A 25,291-nucleotide genomic window follows, 5' to 3' on the forward strand; every position below is an offset into this window, starting at 1 on the left:
AGGGCATGGCTGACTTCCTTCCCCATCCTTCCTAACCCGATGGGACCGATGACCTCGCTGTTTGGTTCCCTCATCCTAAATCAACCAATCTCTGCCCACTGCATACCGGTAGGTCGTTGGCCTATGAGAGTGCGTATAAACAGGGCAGAAGGGCGTAGACAGTTGGAGGACCTGGTTTTACAGAGGACATGTGAATACTTTGTTGAGCCAAACATAGCTGGAACGTTGTGACGCGTCCTGTAGATTGTTATTGGTGCCATCACACTTGGTGGAGCTTATCTGTCAGCTGCTCTACTGTTGGAGGAACGAGCCTGCTTGGGGAACCATTGCGCATATGTATTGTGAACTAGTGGTGAAGCCTTTTGCAACGGGCAGAAATTTTGTGCTTTGCTGACGTGTGACCCACTGCATCCAAGTTCCTTCCGGGTCTAGCTGGTATTTGTGGTTGTTCTTCCAATTTCCTGTTGTGAGCAAAGGCCCTCATTTGTATTTTTCTACCAGGCTAAGCTTAGCCGATTTTTCTGCACACGTATTCGTGATTTGTGGCAATGGCAAACATAAATTATAATTTAATTTTGCTGCCTACTCGACATATTGTTTACTCGTCACGTGGACAGATCGACTGTGTTTTTGCGTACAGAAGACCGCACTTTCTGTCAAGTCTAACTGCAAGCTATCAGTCTGGCATATAAATTGTTCAGTGATTGTTAGCCTTCTTTAATTCACTGGCTTTCTTTTGTATTTTATTAGACTAGTATTTAATACACTTAATGTTGCAGCTTGTTCTCAGTGTTTACCAGCCTTATTCTGTTCACTGGTGTTTGTATTTTACTGGAGAAGTGTTTAACACTTTCAGTGCCTACCAAATTTGTTTCATTCTACGGTGTTTGTATATTATTAGAATAGTGTTTAACACGGCTCATATTTGTGTGTTATACAATGCCTAATTTATTGACTGCCTAGTTTATTGAATCCAGGGGCAAACCCAAAAAGGGCCTTGGTTGGGACTGTGCCATTCACCAAATCATTTCGTAAATTTCTCATACATCTGTTCATAAAAAGGTATCTATTTTGGTAAGACAGCTGGCCAGCTGATTCAAGTAATTCTGTTTTTTCTGAACTAGCCACTGTGTAATACTTATCCTGCGATTCGTTTGTTTTCTTTTTTGCCCACCAGGCTTAGCTGATTCCTTCTGAATACTGAGTCGGCTGTTGTCGCTGTTTGCTTTCCTGTAACCTCTTAAATTAAACCTTTGCCTTGCTTCGGTGTTTCGGCTGTGTACCATGTAATGTAGCTGTTTCTTCTCAGTCGCACTTAAGTAAATCTAGGCACAACCGAATAGATTAAGTCTTTTCAAGTATGTATCATATCAAATATACATGTAAAAATCTTCGCCGGCCGGAGAGGCCGAGCGGTTCTAGGCGCTACATTCTGGAACCGCGCGACCGCTACCATCGCAGGTTCGAATCCTGCCTCGGGCATGGATGTGTGTGATGTCATTAGGTTGGTTAGGTTTAAGTAGTTCTAAGTTCTAGGGGACTGATGACCTCAGCAGTTAAGTCCCATAGTGCTCAGAGCCATTTGAAAATCTTCAAATCAAAAAGATAATGTAATTTTGCACCTGATTCCAGCAGTATTGCAGCGTCGCACCATCTCCTGGAATTCCGCACGATCTCCAGAGCGTGATGCAATGTGATACGACACTGGTTGGTAGCGCTCCCACCAGGGGTGGCCTCGTTCTGGTAGCCACAAGTGCTCGCTCACCGGCGATGTCTGGAACACATCCATTTCCCTATTTTTACTGATGGGTTTTAGCAAAAGAATTCATTGTTGTAAATAGTTATAACTATCCCAGGGGACAAAATGATTTAAGCAGATCGTTACGACCATCTTTTAACTTTAACTGCGTCAACTTAAGCAACTCGTGTTCGAGTAGTATGTATACTCGATGATAATTACTCAATGTGCTGCTTAAATGTTATTAGATGTCTGAGGTATCGCATTCCTCAACTAATGGAGGCTGTGTGGCAGAATATCCAAGGAATGGTCAGAAGATTACGTAGAAAGTTAGGTGGAAACCTAAAGCATTAGGGCGACAGAAAAGTGCTGGGAAGTTTTGATCGCACTCCTCCTGTCTTCTAGATCTACACTATCTCATCAAAAGTATCCTAACATCAATCAGTGGACATTAATATGGGGTGTGTCCATCTTTCGCTTTTATGACAGCTTGAACTTTGCTGGGGACAGTATTAATGACGTGTCCGAATGTCTGTGAAGGAATAGAAGCCCCTGCTACCTCAAGAGCTGAAACGAATGGACGTTGGACGCCGGGGTCTGAAGCGAAGTTGACATTCTAACTCAGCTAAAAGGCGCTCCATTGGGTTCACGACAGGAGCCTCGGCAGGCCCATCCATTTCAGGTATGTTATTGTCTATTAAACATTGTCTCGCAGATGCTAGTTAAGACAAGGTGCAGTGTCATTTGATACAATCGTCGTCTCCGAACTGTTTCCCTAGTGTACACAGTTCACGATGCTGTAAAATGTGTTCATATACTTCCGTATTTAACGTTCTCTTAAGTGTAAAAAGGATACCACACCCTAACGCTTTAGACGGAGCAGATACAATTGAAGGCGTTTTCGCGTACGCGAGTGACGTCCTAATATTTGTGTCTGCGGACTCGTGTACGAGACTTGAGGAAAGGACGAATGATACGTTTTTTCCGATGTATCGGTGGTAACTAACAGTCTGCTTACAGCCTTCTATAAAACGACCGACAGACTCCTAAAGAGAAGACTTTCTCTTACCAGAAATCCCTCCCTGAGGCTTGACAGGTTGGCGCATCAGTTCGAAAGAATTTCCCATGAGTTTAATAAACACAATAGAAACACGTAACAAAGACTTTAGTCATCAATGATATATTCTCCTTCACTATTTACAACAATCTGCCAAAGATGGGGAAACTTTTCGATTCTGCGACTGTAGAAATCACGTGGTATTGAAGCGAAGAACTAGTCAAGCCGTGTTCCGGGTGCATTTTCATCAGGAAAGGTAATTCCTTGAAGATTGTTAGAGAGTGGAGAAAGTGAATATCTGAGGACACAAGATTAGGTGAATAGGCTAGCTAAATGCGGGCGGGCGTTATCGTGAAGTGGCATCATCTCAGTTGTTGACAATAAATGTTCGCACTTCGCAATTCGATGTACACCACAGCGTCTCTGTCCCACCAGATGCATAACAACATCTTTTGCGGATGCGCGCAGGTCTTTATGCGGGAGTTACTGCGTTGTTTGGACTCAACCATTCCTTTCTTTTCCTTATGTTAGCACAAAGATACCATTTCTCACCACCAGTAACGATACAGGACAGCAATGATCGATGTTGTTCACGAGCCATTTCATGACGAGCAAGCAGAGGCGCATATTTGGCCACCCACTGATTTTTGTGATTTTGGCTTAGAGCAGGCGACATCCATGCACCCGATTTTTTAAACCTTCCACGCTGCATGTAAATGTCACACACTGGAAGAATGATCACAGTTCATCACATTTGCCAATTCTCGAGTACATTAACGTGGATCGTTGTGAGTTCATCTACATCTACATCGATACTCTGCAAACCACATTTAAGTGCCTGGTAGAGGGTTCATCGAAACACCTTCACAATTCTCTATTATTCCAATTTCGTACGAGCTTTGATTTCCCTTATTTTATCGTGGTGATCGTTTCTCCCTATGTAGGTCGGTGTCAACAAAATATTTTCGCATTCGGAGGAGAAATATGGTGATTCGAATTTCGTGGGAGGATTCCGTCGCAACGAAAGACGCCTTTTTTTTTTAATTATGTCCCGCCCAAATCCTGTATCATTTCTGTGACACTTTCTCCCATATTTCGCGATAATACAAAACGTGCTGCCCCTCTTTGAACTTTTTCGATGTACTCTGTCAGTCCTATCTGGTAAGGATCCCACACTGCGCTGCAGTATTCTAAAAGCGGACGGACAAGCGTAGTGTAGGCAGTCTCCTTAGTAGATCTGTTACATTTTCTAAGTCTCCTGCCAATAAAACGCAGCCCCCAGGGGCTCAGCATTCATTTGCTGGGTACTGGCTTGGCGACCCCGGGGTTCCTGAGCTGGGGACTGGAAAGCGCCGCCAGTCCTCTGTCACCGTAAGCTCTGGGCATGCTTCAACGACCACCGTGCGGCGCGGCGGTGGAATGTTGTGTGTCTCACGGAGTGGGGATCTTGGCTTGACCGCCCGGATCGCGAGGATGGAATAAACTTCTATAAACAACCCCTCAATCTCAAGGTGTGCTGCGCGCGGATGAGATGCATGGCTGTTGGGGTGGAACAGTCGTTAGCGGGCAACCTCTGGGGAACCTGCCGCACCTCAGTTGTATAAGGCTTACCTAGGCACGCGGGGCTCTGTCTAGGTGGACTTCGAGTTCCCTAGCTGCTCGTGGGACCGAGATGGAACCCTCGAACTTTTATTCTTCTCCTGCCAGCGGAAAGGGTGGACTGCTGGTGGGTTCTAACACCCAGTCCAACAAGAGGGCTCGTGTAGCCAGTCCTCCTGATTCAGTTACTAGTAACAGAATGCAAACTGCTTCGCAGAATGTGTTTCTCATTATTAAAAGAAAGGAGGGGAGTTTTGATAAAGTTTCACCATTTTATATACAGAAAGGCTTAGAAGGCATTGCTGGCACCTTAAAATCTGTCAATCGCTTGCGAAATGGAACCTTGTTGGTTGAAACATCTAGTTTCCAGCAAGTCCAGAACCTTCAGAAAGCACAATTTCTTGGGGAGTTTGCGATAGAGACTGAATTTCACAGCACCTTGGACTACAGAAAAGGTGCTGTGACTTGCAGAGATCTCGTTGACATTCCCCAAGACGAACTGAAGGCTGAATGGTCCCGGGAAGGAATTGTTGACGTGCAACACGTTATGAAACGGGTGGATGGTACTCTCATAAAGACTGACTCATTTATCCCTACATTTAACAGCACCAAATTGCCAGAGCATGTGAAGGCAGTTTCCCTACGTCTCAGTGTACGGCCTTATTACCCCAACCCCATGCGGTGTTTTAAATGCCAACACTTTGGACACACTACTCTCGGCTGTAGAGGGAAAGCCACTTGCGGGAATTGTGGTAAAGCCGCCCATGAGGGAGTTGGTTGCTCCTCTCCTCCCAAGTGTGTCAACTGCTCTGGGGATCACCCTGTGTGGCGTAGGGAATGCAGAGTTTTCCTTGAGGAACGGAATATCCAGGAACTTAAAACTACAAAACGCATCCCGTATGGTGAGGCGAAGAAAATTTACAAGTCCATGCAGCCGCCCACGTTCGCTGCTTCCTTTTCTTCCGTTCTCAAACAGCCAGTCTTGAAAACCGATACCGCTACACAAACGGAAGTTGCTACTGTCAGCACTAGCACCTGCGTTTGTCAATGAACGTGTGCTGCTGCCGTTCCTGTGAAGCCTGCTGCTCCCCACCGGCCTTCTGACCAGGCCATGATAGCTGACATCATGGAACTTCCTGCCCCTTCCCGGGTCCAGTCTTGTGCACTGCCCAGCGCTGCTACACCCCCTACTGCTTCTGAGGTTTTGGCTCCAATGCCACCTCAGGCCAGAAAATCGAAGCCAAAGACAAAGGTGAAGACTCGCCCAATAAAGGAGACTGAAGTTATACAGTCTGCTGATGTGGATGTCATTCTCTCTGACGTCTCTCTCGACGCCTCTTCAGAGGCGATGGAGGTTGATGTCAGACTGGGGCAAACATCTCGCCCCAAAACTGAGCCTCCACCTGTTGTGGGCTCTCCTCCCCGACAGAAAGTGAGAATGAAGGTACTCCCACCCTTATAGATGGCTCCCATTACACAGTGGAACATGAATGGACTCTGGGCACATGTGGAGGAACTGAACCTCCTAGCACGGCAACGCCCCCTGTGCTTGTGTTTACAGGAAACGCACTTAAAACCATCTGATGCTCCTGTACTAAGGGGCTATACGTCATATCGCAAAGATGACCTGACTGGAGGAAGGGCCAAAGGCGGAGTCGCCGTGTTTGTCAATAATGACCACAACTCCTCTGCTCTCCCCCTGGATACTGACCTGCAAGCAGTTGCAGTTGAAATTCATTCACATCGGAGGCTTACCGTTTGCTCCCTTTATTTACCCCCTCTGGATGCAATGACCTTAGACGCTCTCACAGATCTTATCGACCAACTCCCCCGCCCATTTCTCCTCCTGGGAGACTTCAATGCCCATCGTGGGGCTCCACTTCTCTTTGCCCTCGAGGTCGAATTTTGGAGAGCCTCCTAACATCTCAAGTGTTGTACATCCTCAACACAGGTACACCGACTCATTTCTCTACTGCTACTGGGTCATTCTCAGCAATTGACCTATCTTTCTGCTCTCCAACCCTCACTGACTCTGTTCACTGGGAGGTCATTGACGACCTTCATTCCAGCGATCACTTTCCCATCCGCATTCATCTCCTGGATGGTGTATTGCTGTAGCAGCGGCCACCATCGTGGATGATTGGCAGGGCTAGCTGGCCACTGTTCACTCGGTTGGCTGTCTTTGAACGCCACAACAGCGTACAGGAATGGGTGGATCACATCACACTTGTGATCCATCATGCTGCTGACCTGTCCATACCACAGTCTTCTGGCACTCTTAAGCGGCGCCTTGTGCCTTGGTGGACAGAACAGTGCCGTTCAGCCATCCGGGACAGGCGTGCGGCTCTTCGCCGATTTAAATGCCGCCCAACAGCGGTCAATCTTACCGCCTTTCGAATCGCGAGAGCCAGGGCACGCCGTGTCATTAAAAAGAGCAAGAAAAGGTCATGGCAGGAGTTCCTGGACTCCATCAACCGTTCCACTTGTTCCACAAAAGTATGGGAAGCCATCTGGAGGATTTCCGGTAAACGCAGCCGTTTACCAATAGCTGCAGTCCTGAACCAGGGATAGCTCCAAACGACACCCAGAGCCATTGCTCAGACGCTGGCAGAGCATTTTGCACAAAGTACTGCCACTGAAACCCAGGATCCAGCGTTTCGTCGCTACTGTGCGACTGTCGAAAGAGCGAACTTGAACTTTCGGTCGAACAGTTCTGAGGCCTACAACTCCCCTTTCTCCATGTGGGAACTTGAATCAGCACTTACTGAGACTTCTGACACTGCACCAGGTTACGACCGCATCCGGTACTCCATGCTTCCACATCTGCCAGCGGCGTCAAAGGAAATCCTCCTCGAATGTTTTAATCTCATATGACAGACAGGAGTGTTCCCCACCTCCTAGAGGGAGGCAATCCTCATCCCTCTCCTCAAACCAGGAAAGGACCGCACATGTCCCAGTAGTTACCGTAGTATCGCCTTGACAACCTGTGTCGGAAAGACCCTGGAACGGATGGTTAACCGTCGTCTGGTCTGGCTGCTAGAGACCAGACAGCTGCTTAGCCGCTTTCAGTATGGATTCCGAAAATTTCGGTCCACGGTCGACAACCTGACCCTCCTAGAGGCGGCTATTCAGCAGGCTTTCCTCCGTCAGCATCACTGTATCGGTATCTTCTTCGATATCAGTAAGGCATATGATACTACTTGGAGACACTGTATTCTTGCACAACTGCATCAATGGGGCTTTCGTGGCCGCCTCCCCATTTTCATTCGGTCTTTCCTGTCTCAGCGGTTTTTTCGGACCCGCGTTTGTAACACACTGTCTGATCGCTTTGAGCAAGAGAACGGTGTCCCCTAGGGCAGTGTTTTAAGCGTTACCCTCTTTGCCATAGCCATCAACAGTATAACGTCTACAGTGAGGAGTCCAGTACAGTGCTCCTTGTTTGTGGACGACTTTGCTGTTTTCTGTTCCTCCTCCAGTGTTGCAACCGAGAGCCGTCAATTGCAGCTAACAGTGCGGCGGTTAGAGGAGTGGGCTGCAAAGACGGGTTTTCGGTTTTCTGCCGATAAGTGTGTTTGTGTTCATTTTAATCGTTCTCGTCGTCTTTTTACTTTGCCTGCCTTGCATATGGGGGATACTGTCCTACATTTTAGAGACACGGTGCGGTTTCTGGGCCTAATTTTTGACTCCAGGTTGTCGTGGCTGTCACATCTACGTGACTTGAAAGCCAGAACGCTGAAGGCACTGAACATCCTCAAGTGCTTCAGCCACAGGTCTTGGGAGCGGACAGGACGCGTCTCCTTCAGTTTTATCGAGCTTTTGTGCGTTCACGGCTGGACTATGGGTGCACAGTATATGGGTCAGCAAGGCCGTCTTATTTGCAGATCCTTGACGCTGTTCACCATGCTGGGATTCGACTGGCCATGGGTGCTTATCGGACCAGTCCCGTACCCAGCCTCTGTGCTGAGGCTGGCGAACCACCACTTACCATCCGGCGGCAGCTCCTGCTGGTCCGCGAGGCTTGTAAGTTTCTTGCAGCTCCCAGCTCGCCTGCTCACCATCTTGTTGCCCATCCACCTCTGGACCGCCTTTTTCCCCGCCGTCTCCGGGTTACGTTGCCGTTTGGAATCCGTGTGCAACGCGTGCTAGAGTCCCTCGGTGTGGAGTCTGTACAACCCCAAATCCAGGGTTTTAACCGCCTGCCACCCTGGTTACTGAAGAGGCCCGGAGTGATTTTAGATTTATTGCAGTACAAGAGAGATTGCACTCCTGCCACCGTTTTTAATGCAGCATTTTCAGCCATTTTATCTGAGCACTACAACTATGTAGCTGTTTTTACGGATGGGTCCAAACAAGGGGATTCCGTTGGGTGCTCAGTTGTTTATCCGGATCGTGTCCTCAAGGTCCGACTGCCTCAGACTTTTACTGTCTTTGATGCAGAATTGTCTGCGATCTTGCGGGCACTGGAGCAGATGAGACATTCTTCCTGTCCTAAATTTCTTGTCTGTTCCGATTCACTCAGTGCCCTTCACTCATTGCAACGTTTGTATCCGGCAGACAAAATAGTCCAGACCATCCAGGATGCCCTCCTCCGACTACAGCGACTGGGGAAGGTTGTAGCTTTCTGCTGGGTTCCGGGGCATGTCGACATTGCTGGGAATGAAAGGGCAGATCTCGCAGCCAAGGAGGCGTGTCTCGATCCACAAGTATCTCAGTGTGCTATCCCCTTGCACGCACTCACCTCGCTGTTGAGCTCACGAGTCATGCGTCGGTGGGAGGATGAGTGGCTGGAAGTGACTGACAATAAGCTCCGTATAGTCAAGCCCACAACGCGTGTGTGGTGTACTTCCTTTCTGCCCCATCGACGGGACGAGGTTCTCCTCTCTCGGCTTCGAATAGGCCACAGCCCTATGACGCATGGCTTCCTGCTCCGGCGAGAGGACCCTCCAATGTGCGGTGCTGGCGGCGTCCAGGTCACTGTGCGCCACGTTTTATTGGATTGCGTTTTATTTTCTGACCAGCGGGCCGCGGCTGACCTGCCAGCGGACCTGCCATCTCTTTTAGGCAACACTCAGGCGAATGTGGTTAAAGTTTTAAAGTTCTGTGCCATGTCAAATGTTTTTTACACAGATTTTAGGGAGAGGATTTTAATTTGCTCACTGTGTGACAAGCTCGCCCATATTTTATGTAAGTGGCCAGCCAATGACAATTTCCTGTGGCATTCTTGTTGCTATGCTTTCCCTTTCCTTACGTTTTACTTTCTTATGTTGCATTTTCCTTCTTTTCCTGCTTTCTTTGAGTGTGTGCTTCAGTTTTTTTCGGTCTTTACACATTCGTTCCTTTTAATGTGTGTCAGGGCGCTGATGACCTCGATGTTGAGCGCCCATAAGCCCCAACACACACACACACAATAAAACGCAGTCTTTGGTTAGCCTTCCCCACGACATTTTCTATGTGTCCTTCCAATTTAAGTTGTTCGTAATTGTAATACCTAGGTATTTAGTTGAATTTGCGGCTTTTAGATTAGACTAATTTAGCGTGTAACCGAAGTTTAACGAGTTCCTTTTAGCACTCATGTGGATGACCTCACACTTTTCTTTATTCAGGGTCGACTGCCAATTTTCACACTATTCAGATATCTTTTCTAAATCGTTTTGAAATTTGTTTTGATATTCTGATGACTTTATTAGTCGATAAACGACAGCGTCGTCTGCAAACTACCTAAGACGGCTGCTTAGATTGTCTCCCAAATCGTTATATAGATAAGGAAGACCAAAGGGTCGATAACACTACCTCGGGGAACGCCAGAAATTACTTCTGTTTTACTCGATGACTTTCCGTCAATTACTGTGACCTCTCTGGCAGGACAAATCCACTCCCATAACTGAGACGATATTCCATAACCACGCAATTTCACTACTAGCCGCTTGTGTGCTACAGTGTCAAAAGCTTTCCGGAAATACAAAAATACGGAATCGATCTGAAATCCCTTGTCAATAGTACTCAACACTTCATGCGAATAAAGAGTTAGTTGTGTTTCACAGGAACGATGTTTTCTAAACCCATGTTGACTGTGTGTCAATAGACAGTTTTCTTCGAGGTAATTCATAATGTTTGAACACAATCCTGCTGCATATCGACGTTAACGATTTGGGCCTGTAATTAAGTGGATTACTCCTACTACCTTTCTTGAATATTGGTGTGACCTGTGCCACTTTCCAGTCTTTGGGTACGGATCTTTCGTCGAACGAACCGTTGTATATGGTTGTTAAGTGTGGAGCTAATGCATCAGCGTACTCCGAGAGGAACCTAATTGGTATACAGCTTGGACCAGACGACTTGCTTTTATTAAGTGATTTAAGTTGCTTCACTACACCGAGGATATTTACTTTTACGTTACTCATGTTGGCAGCTGTTCTCGATTCGAATTCTGGAATATTTTCTTCGTCTTCTTTTGTGAAGGCATTTCGAAAGGCTGTGTTCAGTAATTCTGCTTTGGCAGTACTGTCTTCGATAGTGTCTCCATTGCTATCGCGCAGAGAAGGCATTGATTGTTTCTTGCCGCTAACATACCTCACATAGGACCAGAATCTCTTTGGATTTTCTGCAGGTTTCGAGACAAAGTTTCGTTGCGGAAGATGTTATATGCATCTCGCATTGAAGTCCGAGCTAAATTTCGAGCTTCTGTAAAAGATCGCCAATCTTGGGGATTTTGCGCCTGTTTAAATTTGGCATGTTTGTTTCGTTGTTTCTGCAACAGTGTTCTAACCAGTTTTGTGTACCAAGGAGGATCAGTTCCGTCGTTTGTTAATTTATTTGGTATACATCTCTCAATTGCTGCCGATACTATTTCTTTGAATTCAAGCCACATCTGGTCTACACTAATATTATTAATTTGGAATGAATGGAGATTGTCTCTCAGGAAGGCGTCAAGTGAATTTTTACCTGCTTTTTTGAATAGGTATATTTTTCGCTTATTTTTGGAGGATTTGGGGATTACAATATTCAGTCTCCCTACTACAACCCTGTGTTCACTAATCCCTGTATCAGTTATGATGCTCGTTATTAACTCAGGATTATTTGTTGCTAAGAGGTCAAGTGTGTTTTCACAACCATTTACTATTCGCGTGGGTTCATGAACTAACTGCTCGAAATAATTTTCAGAGAATGCTTTTACCACGATTTCGGGTGATATTTTATGCGTACCTCCGGAATTAAACATGTATTTTCGCCAACATATTGACGGTAAATTAAATCCACCAACAACTATTATCGTATGAGTCGGGTACGTGTTTGAAATCAAACTCAAGCTTTCTTTGAACCTTTCAGCAACTGTATCATCTGAAATGGGAGGTCGGTAAAAAGATCCTATTATTATTTTATTCCGGTTGCCAACAATGATCTCTGCCCATACTAACTCACAGGAAGTATCTACTTCAATTTCGCGACAAGTTAAACTACTTCTAACAGCAACAAACACGCCACCGCCAACAGTGTTTAGCCTATCCTTTCGGAACACCGTTACGTTCTCCGCAGAAATTTCGGCTGAGATTATATCCGGCTTCAGCCAGCTTTCAGTGCCTACAACGATTTGAGCATCAGTGCTTTCTATTAGCACTTGGAGCTCTGGTACTTTCCCAACACAGCTACGACAATTTACAACTGTTATACCAGTGGTTCCTGTATCTACGTTCTTTCTGTGTTCGGCCTGCACCCTTTGTGACTAAAGCCCTTCTTGTGTTTTCCCGAGACCCTCTAACCTAAAAAAACAGCCCAGCTCACGCCACACAGCCCCTGCTACCCGTGTAGCCGCCTCCAGCGTATAGTGGACACCTGACCTATTCAGCTGAACCCGAAACCGAACCACCCTTTGGCGCAAGTCGAGATATCTGCAGCCTACACGGTCGCAGAACCGTCTGAGCCTCTGATTCAGACCCTCCACTCGACTCTGTACCGGAGGTCCCGTCGACTATGCTGCAAATGGTCAGCTCTGCTTTCATCTTGCAAGCAAGACTGGCAGCCTTACCACTTCTGTTAGCCTCTCGAAACCAGAGAGAATCTCTTCTGATCCAAAGTGACACACATCATTGGTACCGACGTGAGCAACCACCTGCAGTTGGCTGCACCCTGTGCTCTTCGTGGCATCCGGGAGGACCCTTTCCACATCTGAAATGGCTCCACTCGGTATGCACACGGAGTGCACATTGGTTTTCTTTCCCTTCTTGTCAGTCAAGTCCCTAAGAGGCCCCATAACGTGCCTAACGTTGGAGCTCCCAACTATCAATAATCCCACCCTCTGTGATTTCCAGGATCTTGCAGGCTGAGTGGTTTCCTCTGAAACAGGACAGGCGACAGCATCTGACTCAGCGACAGTGTCAGCCACAGACAGCACCTGGAACCTGTTTGTCAGACAAACTGGGGAGGCCTTACGTGCAGCCACCTGGGAAGTCTTTCGCAGCCTGCTTCGCACCAGCGCGACCACCCACTCGACCACAGGTGAGGGATCAGCCTCAGTGGGATTAGTAACTGGGTTGGACACCGGTGAAGACCGATCGGAGGACTCTGACGTGCTGGACGTCCGTTGGATCCCCACGGCCGGCCGACAACAGTGGTGCCCATCCACTGCAGCCTCAAGCTGTGTAACCGAAGCCATCGCAGCCTGAAGCTGAGAGCGAAGTGTCACCATCTCGGCTCGCATCCGCACATAACAATCGCAGTCCCTGTCCATAGTAAAGACCGTGGAATGCTTACCTATGCAGATAAACGGACTAACGGCACGTGCTGCGCAACTCTGCTGTAGACCCTGACGAAAGCCCAGGAACTGTGTCTGATAATACGCAGAGATTCAAAAACCTAACTACCGAAGTACTCAGATGAAACTAAATAATTCGCCCCTGATTAGGAACTTTTGATATGTCACAACGCGAACAAAAACGCGAGAACTGTGGCTATAGATATTAAATTTACACGCAGAAACGCAAGAAGCTAAACTATTAAAGCACACAGATGATATAATATAATTCGCTCCTGGTTAGGAAGTCATAAATGTCACAAAAGCGGTTACTTCCCTGTTGCTGCCTCTGTCTCGGTCGGCTACTGCTGCCTGACTGATTAATGCATTTAAACGATCTTCATCAAACCACGAAGGTCTTCCCGAACGTCGAGAGTCACTTACGTCAAAGCGATCTTCCTTAAAACGAGAAAACCATTTTCATGCCGGGCTTTGTCCAATTGCATTATCCCCAACGCACGGTGCAAATGTTTTTGGGTGCCTCCGCTGTTGTCACTCCACTACTAAATTCAAACAGAAGAATACGTCGGAAATGTTTCGATCTCTCCACTTGGCACTCCATTTCTAGCGTCCACTGCTTCACTCACTATCTCCAAATGACAAAATGATGATATCTAAACTCAGACAGCAACAGTGAACTACAAATAAAAAATGACAGTCGATAAATAATTCCATAACAACCGGAATACCAACTAACAAAACAAAAAAGCAACGAACGTATGCACCAGCCTAATATGTTGCACTGTTTGCAGTTATCTAGGTACTTTTATTGACGAGAAAGGGAACATATGAACTCCGTTACCCAGAAAGCTATCAGAATTATGCATAAGATTTTTCTTGCTCGCATTGTCGACTATAAATTACCGCTTCTTGTTGTGCAGTCACATTACGAAGCTATATTCTACGCTTTTGTGGGCTTTGCTGATGTAGTGTCCTGCGGTCAGCAGGAAAGAACTAACGATCAAGTATGAACACACTTCATTGCAACTAAAACGCCTACTTGGTGTGCACTAATTTCCAAACACAAGAACAACAAGAAGCACAACAATTCTTATGGTGGCAAAACCAGATAAAAGTACAAGACAATGAAAAGAAAATAATAATCAAAATACTACACTACACAATTACAAAGATACAACTTTCTACTGAAAGCTACAGCGAATGTTTACTATCCTTTGTCCGGCGTAAGTATTGGCCGGAGCTGTCCTAGCTATAGGTACACTTTGCCGGTCTGACTCTGCTGGCGTGCTTATAACGCCGATTTGGCGGAGTGCTACACGTATTCACATTAGTTCCAATTGGAAGATCTTCGGCAATGGCTTTTCACGAAGTAGTTCTGTGTTTATGCGGAAAGTCTATTGTTGTTTACATCCACCGGCGATGTTTCGATCTGAGCTGTTGAAGGGAGGTTGGCAGCCCACCTTGGTTGTCTGTTGTGCAGGCCCTCTAACTGATAAGGGGCCGCTACGACAGCAGTCGACGTCTGGGCGCATCGCCATCGACCAGACAGCTACAAAACAAAACTGCAACGAATTCGGCGGAATGTGCTCTTGAGGCTCACCGGTGTCTTTCACACTACACCTGCCGAGGCTTTTACTGGTGATTTTCGGCATGTGTCTGCTGCATATTGTGGTACATTGCGAGGCAGCTTCGTAATGGTTGGACACGAACAATATGATCGAGGGTACAAGATGTCTGGAGCTCATATTTATAGTAAAAGATACTTATGAGCGTGGAGGTTAGATAGAATGGTGGTCTGATTGGCATATTAGAAGTACTCCAAGGTGGACATACAGCATATTGTCCAGCATTAAGAAGAGGCTCAGTGTGTGTGACACTGACTGCACTCGAGGTATGGAGTACCAATTAACAGGCCATGTTTCATATTTCTAATGTCTACATCGGTGGGATGTAGTAACCCACCAGTTCGTGAATATGGAGAGAAGGTCTCTGGTGGTCATTATGTCTCAAGTTGCACCCTTTTCCAAGCAGAGAGGGAATGCAAGCAATTAGAGTGCGATCTGCAAAGAACTGTTAATGATCACAGTTCATTGACTACAGTTAATTCGACTGGATACTGAATATCCAAAAAGGAAACTCCTTACAGTTCTCAAGATCAATTAAACGCTCCTAACTTTAAAATACCTCAATACTGTAGAATGTCAGGTACGACTAAAATGCTATTAAGGGAAACTATAAATAAAAAAATTAAAAATGAAGAAAAAAATAAATGTAACAACCACCCATATGGTTATGTGTAGGCTAGATTGACGAAGCCTGAACATACGAGTGAGGGGCAATGTAGTATAATATAGTGACAACGGGTCTACATGCAGGGATAATTCTTGTAGATCGATGGCAAAACTCAAGTTCTTCCGATGCAACCAGTAACAGCAATATAAGCTGAAACTTATTCACTTTGAATTTTAATTAAATTCCTTTTGTATCATTATTATATTATATTTTAAAATTAATACTTAATTTCCACATTACGTATTAACATTACTTTATAGATACACGTATAGTATAAAAAATTTGTACACTGAGGTGACAAAAGTCGTCGGATACCTCCTAATATCATGTCAGACCTCCTTTTGCCTGACGTGTGCAGCACCTCGACGTGGCATGTAATCAACAAGTCGTTGGAAGTTCCCTGCAGAAATATTGAGCCATGCTGTCTCTGTAGCCGTCCGTAGTTGTTGGCGGTGCAGCATTTTGTGCACGAATTGACCTCTGGATCATGCCCCATAAATGTTCGACGAGATTCACGTCGGGCAATCTATGTGGAAAGATCATTTGCTCGAATTGTCCAGAATGTTCTTCAAACCAATGTTGAACACTTATTGCCTGGTGACATTGCACGTTGTCATCCATAAAAATTCCCTCGTTATTTTGGAACATGGAGTCTATGAATGGCCGCAAATGGTCTCCAAGTAGCTCAATTATATCAGAGAACCCAGTCCATTCCATGTAACCACAGCCCAGACCATCATGGAGCCGCCACGAACTTGCACAGTATCTTGTTGACAACTTCGATCCATGGCATCGTGGGGTCTATACCGCACTCAAACCATACCATAGCTCTTACCAACTGAAATCGGGACTCATCTGACCAGGCCACGGTTTTCCAGTAGTCTAGGGTGGAATCGACATGGTCACGAACCCAGGAGATGCGCAGCAGGCTAGGTCGTGTTGTTGGCAAAGGCACTCACGTCACTCGTCTGCTGCCTCAGCCCATTAACGCCAAATTTCGCCGCACAGATATGTTCGTCGTACGTCCCCCATTGATTTCTGTCGTTATTAACGCATTGTTGTTTTTCTGTTAGCACTGACAAATGTACGCAGACGCCGTTGCTCTCGGTCGTTCAGTGGAGGCGTTCTCTGCAGTGCGAGGTAATGCCTGACATTTGGTATTCTCGGCACGCTCTTGACTCTGTGGATCTCGGAATATTGAATTCCCTAACAATTTCCGAAATAGAATGTCCCATCCGTCTTGCAACAACTATTAATTCGCGTTCAAAGTCTGTTAATTCCCGTCATGCGCCCATAAGCACTTTGGTAACCTTTTCATATGAATCACAAGAGTACAAACGACAGTTCCACCAATGCAGTGCCCTTTCATACCTTGTGTATGCAATACTATCGTCATCTGTATATTTGCATCTCACTATCCCATGATTTTTGTCACCTCAGTGATTCGTATCATGGTTATTGAATATGCACGATCTGTTTAGTGTTTCAAGATAACAGATCTAAAATTAATGGAAAAAATCATTAGATAAAATTAGTTGGACAAAAAGCCCTCGTGTCAAATAGTAGCCATGAAGTGAAATGATCTGGAAGGAAATTTCTGGTCTTCCATTTACGTACGTCCACGTGCGTTACATCACACTACTGTTCGAATCCCACACTCCATCAATCTTCCACAATGCATGTGGCAGCATCCGCTTCTTATTGTCGTTCCAGCTGACGCAGCACAGTAACTTGTGCAGTAACGACATAGCGCCATGTGAATGTGATGTGCAGCGTTGCTGGAGAGTAGTGGGCGCTGTGGGAGTATCGGTGGTGCGATTTATGCACAGTGAAGTCACGCTCGGCTATACCTGCTTGGAAGAATTGCTTTTGGAGCATCAATAGAAGGCAATTGTCTACCCCGTTGGTGGAATGGGTTGAGGTTACCTGTTTTCCTAGCTGCTGTATTGCAGACCACTTCATACTGATAATAGACGTGGTCGAGTTGTTAGTGAATTGCGATTTATTAGTCTCATAATGTACACAATCTAACCCGTTGGATTCAGCTACAGTAGATACGTAAAAAGTGCTTGGTTGTAACACTTGAGCTTCAATTTCTTGACGCTTCACAAGCACACTGTACTTGAGCAACGTATGTGGGCGTACTGAAAAGTAATGCATCCGATTTTTTAAATTCTGTTCTTAATCTCAGTGTAAGTATTACATGACTTGCATATTACTCTCTCGACTTTCCCGCTTCGCTGACGGAAGCTGCAACCCTCTGCCGGTGTAGGACTCCTTAGTCGTAGCTTGTAATATGGCGGTGCGCAACGTAACTTTGTCGGTGTGTGAGAACAGATCACATATCAGTGCTGCGATATCTGCTACAATCCGACACCTTGGGTTCACTGCCATCCATCATCCTCTCTACACGCCCGACTTGGCTCGATCCGATTTTCATCTGTTTGCAAAACTTAGAGAACGCCTTTGAGGGCTTCCCTTTGATAGTGATGAAGCGATGCAAGCACAGCTGAGGTGGGTCCGTCAACAAAGTAAAACGCTCTACAGTGACCGTATCAACAAACTGGTCTCTTGTTGGGAGAAACGTGTTTGTTGGCAGGGTCACTACGTTGATAAATAAATACGTAGACATAAAGAACGAAGATATAGACTGTTCAAAAATGGTTCAAATGGCTCTGAGCACTATGGGACTTAACATCTGAGGTCATCAGTCCCCTAGAACTTAGAACTACTTAAACCTAAGTAACCTAAGGGCATCACACACATCCATGCCCGAGGTAGGATTCGAACCTGCGACATAGCAGTCGCGCGGTTCCGGACTGAAGCACCTAGAACCGCTCGGCCACCGCGGCCGGCTGTAGACTATTAATAAAGCTTGTTTTACGTAAGAATCTTTAAGAGTTGTCACGTGAATGAATAACCGTGCGAAAGACGAACAAAGAGGGGACCAGTAGTATAGTGCCGTACATGTTTATTCCACCACTAACTGACGTTAACTGGATGGGATGGTGGGATCGTGCCCGGAAGAAATGCGATAAACAAATATCAATGTACCTTAAGGGGTTTAACAAAGCTTCCAGGACACATTCCAACGTATAGAAGAAAATACGTCATGTGGACATGGTTCTGGGGACGCTTCCTCTCATACGGAATTTCTACATCTCTTCATGGTACGTTAATAATGAGGAACGATTCGGAAAAGAACGCAGCAGTATACTACAAGAAACTCTAGGTGACATGGAGTGATCTGACTACCGTCTTCGTTGCATATAGTAAAGTTGTAGTTCTTACGTTCGCCGCCAGTTTTTTATATCCTTTTTCGCAAGAGTAATGTTGACATGTGTTTCACGTCATTGCTTCTCTAGACATGTTACCGTATTCACTGCCATACTTACGTGCAGCGCCAACTGTTTAAATAATAATTACGGACTCGGCTAAAACGTAACTGTCTAATATGTAGCTGTTTAACAATGCCAATGACGACCTTGCTTTCTGGTACAACGCAATGGAAGCATACTCAATTGCAGAATCGGTAGTTGCGTGGATTAGTATACGATAATGGACCCACGGCTCGGTGCTTGTATCGGGAATGATTTCCAGAAATCATCACCGACAGGAGAACGTTTCAAGCTATTGATCATAGCGTAGGACGTTAAAGCCTGCTACTTGCGACTGGACTGGCCTTGTAGAACTATTATATTGCAGCTGGAGGAGGTTACGACCAATTTTGTTTTCAGTTACTGCCTATGAGACATACACTGATGAGCCAAAATATTATGAGCACCGCCCACCGCGACGTTGGATGCCACCGGGTGACCTAGCGGGCACGTGAGGCGGTAAAAAAAGCACTGGGTGTAAGCGGAGCAGATACGGACTGGGTGTCACCCTAACGAAGATAGGGGAGCAAGTGAGAAATCCACTGAGATAAGCGACTTTGACAAAGCCCACGTTATCATTACGCAGTGCCTGTGAACAAGTATCTCAAAACCGGCGAAGCTGGTCGAATGTCCACGTGCTAAAATCGTGCACGTTCGTGTAAAAACGTAGCAGGGCACTGAAATTACCATTAGTCCCTAAATGGTTGAACGTCTTCTTCACAGAAGTTGGGGTTCGGAAGCTTACCTGCTTTGTAAAGTAGAACAGGAGGGTATCTCTGGCATCTCTGCCTATGATGATGCACGTACGTTTCAGAGCACACCGTTCATTGTACATTGTTGAACACGTAGCTCCGCAGCAGGCCACCCTACGTGTTCACATGATGACCCAATGACATCGTCAATTGCGATTGCAGTGGGCACGGGGCCATTGGTATTCGACCGTCGATCAATAGAAACTTGTCGTCTCTTCGGGTGAATAACATTTTTTCTACACTAGTTCGATGGTCGTCTCCACAAACGCCGTCATCGGAGTGAACGACGGCTCGAAACGTACAGTGCGCCAAGGAAGCAGGCTGGTGGGAGCAGCCGGCCGGCCGGCCGGCCGGGGTGGCCGAGCGGTTCTAGGCGCTACAGTCTGGAACCGCGCGACCGCTACGGTCGCAGATTCGAATCCTGTCTCGGGCATGTATGTGTGTGATGTCCTTATGTTAGTTAGGTTTAAGTAGTTCTAAGTTCTAGGAGGCTGATGACCTCAGAAGTTAAGTCCCATAGTGCTCAGAGCCTGGTGGGAGCAGTATTAGGCTATGCGATAAATTCTCCTGCGCTTTTATGGTACCTGTGGTAGTAATCGAAGATGCTGACAGCTGTGAGCCACCTGCATCCCTTCATGCTTGATGTCTTCCTCGACGGCGAAATCATTTTTCAGCAGTATAATGGACCATGTCACGGAGCCAGAACCGTGCTACAGTGATTTGATTAGTATTGTAGTGAACTCTTCTGATGTCTCGAACACCAGATTCGCCCCATATAGATCCTATGGAACCCACCTTTGACACTATGGGGCACCATCACCGCGTACGCAGATCAGCGGCCTGTTATTTACCCGAATTACACCGTCGGCGAGTAGACGTCTAATGCCACAATTCTACCAACAAACTGTCGGATCCCAGATACACATGATCAGTGATGTATTTCGTTCCAAAAACGGACAAACAAATAATTAAGCAGATCGTCATAATGTTCTGGCTCATCAGTGTATGTGTGTCATGTACTGTACGTATTATTAATTACTACATTTGCGTAATTTACTTAATTAGATGCATTCAGTGCGTGCCAGTTATTTAGGGGATGATATTCAATATGGGGTGCGTTCGGTAAGTAAGACAACATTTTTTTCTCGGCCTGTTTCAGCTGATAAAATTTGGAATTTGTTGTGGGCCACCGTGGAATATTCTAGTTCCAGCCCCTATAGTTTCATGAAGCTCCGATAGGAGGAGACACTACACGTACTACACGTACCCTTCAAAATGGCGTCGGTAATGGAGGCAGGTTCCAAGCAGGGGGCTGTCACTGAGTTTCTTTTGGCGTAAAATACCAGCGCATCGTAGATATTTGTAGGCGCTTGCAGAATGTCTACGGAGACCTGATAGTGAACAAAAGCACGATGACTCGTTGGGAGAGGTGTCTGTGATCATAGCAACAAGGTCGCGCAAGGTCGTGCAGTGTTGGAACGTGCGGACACTCTCATTCGATGTGATCAATGAACACCTCGCTGCACAATTGAACGTCTCTGTTGGTGGTGCTACCACGCTCGTCCACCAGTTGGTGTAATCGAAGGTGTGTGCCCGCTGGGTTCCTCACTGCCTAACAGAAGACCCCAAGAGCAACGAAGGACCATCTGTGCGGAATTGGATCCCGCAATAAGCTGTACGTAGATGACGGGAAGGTTATTGGATCCCGCAATAAGCTGTACGTGAATGACGGGAAGGTTATTGATGCAGCATGACGTTGGCTCAGACGTCGACCAGTAGAGTGGAACCATTCGGACATACAGGCTCTCCTAGTAAGATGGCACAAGGCCGTGACGTTGCACGGACATTGTGTTGAAAAACAGGGTTTTGTAGGCGAAAGAGGGGGTAATAATACGGTGTATTGGAATCCTGAATAAAACCAACCTTCTCTCAGAAAAAAAATGTGTTGAGTTACTTATTGAACGCCACTCGTGTATCACCTTATACACTACTGGCCAATGAAATAGCTACACGAAGAAGAAATGCACATGATAAACGGGTATTGATTGGACAAATATATTATACTAGAACTGACATGTGATCACATTTTCACGCAATTTGGCTGCATAGATCCTGAGAAATCAGTACCCAGAACAACTACCTCTGGCCGTAATAACGGCCTTGATACGCCTGGGCATTGAGTCAAACAAGAGCTTGGATGGCGGTTAAAGGTACAGCTGCCCATGCAGCTTCAACACGATACCACAGTTCATCAAGAGTAGTGACTGGCGTATTGTGACGAGCCAGTTCCTCGGCCACCATTGACCAGGCGTTTTCAATTGGTGAGAGATCTGGAGAATGTGCTGCCTCGGGCAACAGTCGAACATTTTCTGTATCCAGAAAGGCCCGTACAGGACCTACAACATGCGGTCGCGCATTATCCTGCTGAAATGTAGGGTTTCGCAAGGATCGAATGAACGGTAGAGCCACGGGTCGTAACACACCTGAAATGTAATGTCCACTGTTCAAAGTGCCGTCAATGCGAACAAGAGGTGAGCGAGACGTGGCACCCCATACCATCACGTCGGGCGATACGCCAGTATGGCGATGACGAATACACGCTTCCAATGTGCGTTCATCGCGATGTCGCCAAACACGGATGCGACCATCATGATGCTGTAAACAGAACCTGGATTCATCCGAAAAAATGACGTTTTGCCATTGTGAACCCAGGTTCGTCATTGAGTACACCATCGCAGGCGCTCCTGTCTGTGATGCAGCGTCAAGGGTAACCGCAGCCATGGTCTCCGAGCTGATAGTCCATGCTGCTGCAAACGTCGTCGAACTGTTCGTGCAGATGGTTGTTGTCTTGCAAACGTTCCCATATGATGACTCAGGGATCGAGACGTGGCTGCACGATCCGTTACAGCCATGCGGGTAAGATGCCTGTCATCTCGACTGCTAGTGATACGAGACCGTTGGGATCCAGCACGGCGTTCCGTATTACCCTCCTGAACCCACCGATTCCATATTCTGCTAACAGTCATTGGATCTCGACCAACGCGAGCAGCAATGTCGCGATACGATAAACCGCAATCGCGATAGGCTGCAATCCGACCTTTATCAAAGTCGGAAACGTGATGGTACGCACTTCTCCTCCTTACACGGGACATCACAACAACGTTTCACCAGGCAACGCCGGTCAACTGCTGTTTGTGTATGAGAAATCGGCTGGAAACTTTCCTCCTGTCAGTACGTTGTAGGTGTCGCCACCGGCGCCAAGCTTGTGTGAATGCTCTGAAAAGCTAATCATTTGCATATCACAGCATCTTCTTCCTGTCGGTTAAATTTCGCATCTGTAGCACGTCATCTTCGTGGTGTAGCAATTTTAATGGCCAGTAGTGTATTTTGTTACCTACAGAGCGTTCCAGATCTAAAGTCTCAAAATTATACAGACTGTAAACGGCTCTAAATTGAGTATTTTGAGGAAAGGACCAGTACTTGGAATAAATACAAACATCAAAAAAAGTTTTGGATCACTTCAGTTCCGAGAGTTCCGGAACCTGTACAGAAAATTGGAATAGAGATGAACATAAACATCATTTCCGCCCTTTTTATTGCTCATAAAAGCCATACATTGCATGTTGTACCATCATACAGCGAGATCTTCAGAGGTGATGGTCCAAATTTCTCTACACACCGGTACCTCTAATACGCAGTAGCACGTCCTCTTGCATTGATGCATGCCTGTATTCGTCGTCGCATGCTATCCACAAGTTCATCAAGGCACTGTTGGTCCAGTTTGTTCCACTCCTCAACGACGATTCGGCGATTCGCCGTAGATCCCTCAGAGTGGTTGGTGGGTCACGTCGTCCATAAACAGCCCTTTTCAATCTGTCCCAGGCATGTTCGATACGGTTCATGTCTGGAGAACATGCTGGCCACTCTAGTAGGACAATGTAGTTATCTTTAGGGAAGTCATTCACAAGACGTCCACGATGGGCGCGAATTATGGTCCGTGAAGACGAATGCCTCGCCAATATGCTGCCGATATGGTTTCACTATCTTTCGGAGGATGGCATTCACGTATCGTACAGGCGTTACGACGCCTTCCATGACCACCAGCGGCGTACGTCGTCCCGACATAATGCCACCCCAAAACAGCAGGGAACCTCCACCTTGCTGCGCTCGCTGGACAGTGTGTCTAAGGCGTTTAGCCTGACCGGTTGCCTCCAAACACGTCCCTGACATTTGTCTGGTTGAAGGTATATGCGAGACTCATCGGTGCAGAGAAAGTGATGCCAATCCTGAGCGGACCATTCTGCATGTTGCTGGGCCTATCTGTACCGTGCTGCATGGTGTCGTGGTTGCAAAGATGGACCTCTCCATGGACGTCGGGAGTGAAGCTGCGCATCATGCAGCTTCTTGCGCACAGTTAAACTCGTGACACGACGTCCTGTGACTGCATGAAATGCATTATTCAACATGGTGGCATTGCTGTCAGGGTTACTCCGAGCCATAATCCGTAGGCAGTGGTCATCCACTGCAGTGGTAGCCGTTGGGCGGCCTGAGGGAGTCATGTTATTGACAGTTCTTGTCTCTCTGCATCTCCTCCATGTACGAACAACATCGCTTTGGTTCACCCCGAGACACCTAGACACTAACCTTGTTGAGAGCTTTTCCTGGCACAAAGTAACAATGTGGACGCGATCGAACCGCGGTATTGGCCATCTAGGCATGGTTGAGCTGCAGATAACACGAGCCGTGTACACCTCCTTCCTGGTGGAATGACGGGAACTGATCGGTTGTCGGACCCCATCCGTCTAATAGGCGCTGCTCATGCATGATTGTTTACATCTTTGGGCGGGTTTAGTGACATCTCTGAAAAGTCAAAGCGACTGTGTCCGTGATACAATATCCACAGTCAACGTCTACCTTCAGGAGTTCTGGAAACCGGAGTGATGCCCAACTTTTTTTAATGTGTGTATTTTAGACAATACTAGGATGTGATTGAGGCACGTTCACATGAACTGTTGATGTTTCTGTATCACTGTCGGAGGCGCTACCTTGAAAGACAATACACAGTCCTGTGTGATGTGCCTACGGTGGATTTTACCTGTGGGGTTTCATAAAGTCGTTGGTTATTGAGACCCAGTATAAGCAGAGGAGGAACTGACTGGTAGATTCCTGTGCGTGTGTCATATTGTGCAGGAGAGCACTGGGTATTGGATAGAGCGCAGCAACATCTTGTGCGTTGCTGGATTGATAACATTTAGACAAGCGGACATTACTTCGAGTAGTTATTATGAGCTGCAGTTGTTGCTATATGGTATAAACCGTCTATGTCAGTTAAAAAATAAATATCTGTTCACGTCAATTAGTTCTTCAACTCAAAATCAACAGTATACGATTTTATACCACCACTTATTGGCACTAAATGTTTGAGGTACTCTATATACATCTATAGCACTCATTAAGTGCTTTACGTTTCCAGAATGAATTTTCACTAGGCAGCGGAGTGGCCCTGATATGAAAGTTCCTGGCACGTTAAAACTGTGTGCTGAACTGAGACGCGAAACCAAGACCTTTGCCTCTCGCGGGCAATAAAAAGCTGAAGTTGTCAGCGGTGACATTGAAGGGATATCATACGACATCCGCATAGACCAAATTACGAAGAAACAAGTTGACAGAACGGAAAAAATAATTGGTAGAGCACTTGCCCACGAAAGGCAAAGGTCCCGGGTTCGA

At 46.4% G+C, this 25,291-nt stretch overlaps 1 protein-coding gene across 1 annotated transcript in view; it reads right to left on the reverse strand.

Annotated features, from left to right (window-relative positions):
- Positions 1 to 25,291, reverse strand: part of LOC124743685 (alpha-amylase 2-like) — a 144,847-nt gene that overhangs the window by 98,100 nt on the left and 21,456 nt on the right. Inside the window, exon 3 of the mRNA XM_047248888.1 lies at positions 1,623 to 1,774. Coding sequence (XP_047104844.1) covers positions 1,623 to 1,774 — 152 coding nt within the window. The remainder of the gene's footprint in view (positions 1 to 1,622; positions 1,775 to 25,291) is intronic.

The sequence above is a fragment of the Schistocerca piceifrons genome, chromosome 1, assembly GCF_021461385.2.
Source record: "Schistocerca piceifrons isolate TAMUIC-IGC-003096 chromosome 1, iqSchPice1.1, whole genome shotgun sequence".
Classification (NCBI taxonomy): domain Eukaryota; kingdom Metazoa; phylum Arthropoda; class Insecta; order Orthoptera; family Acrididae; genus Schistocerca; species Schistocerca piceifrons.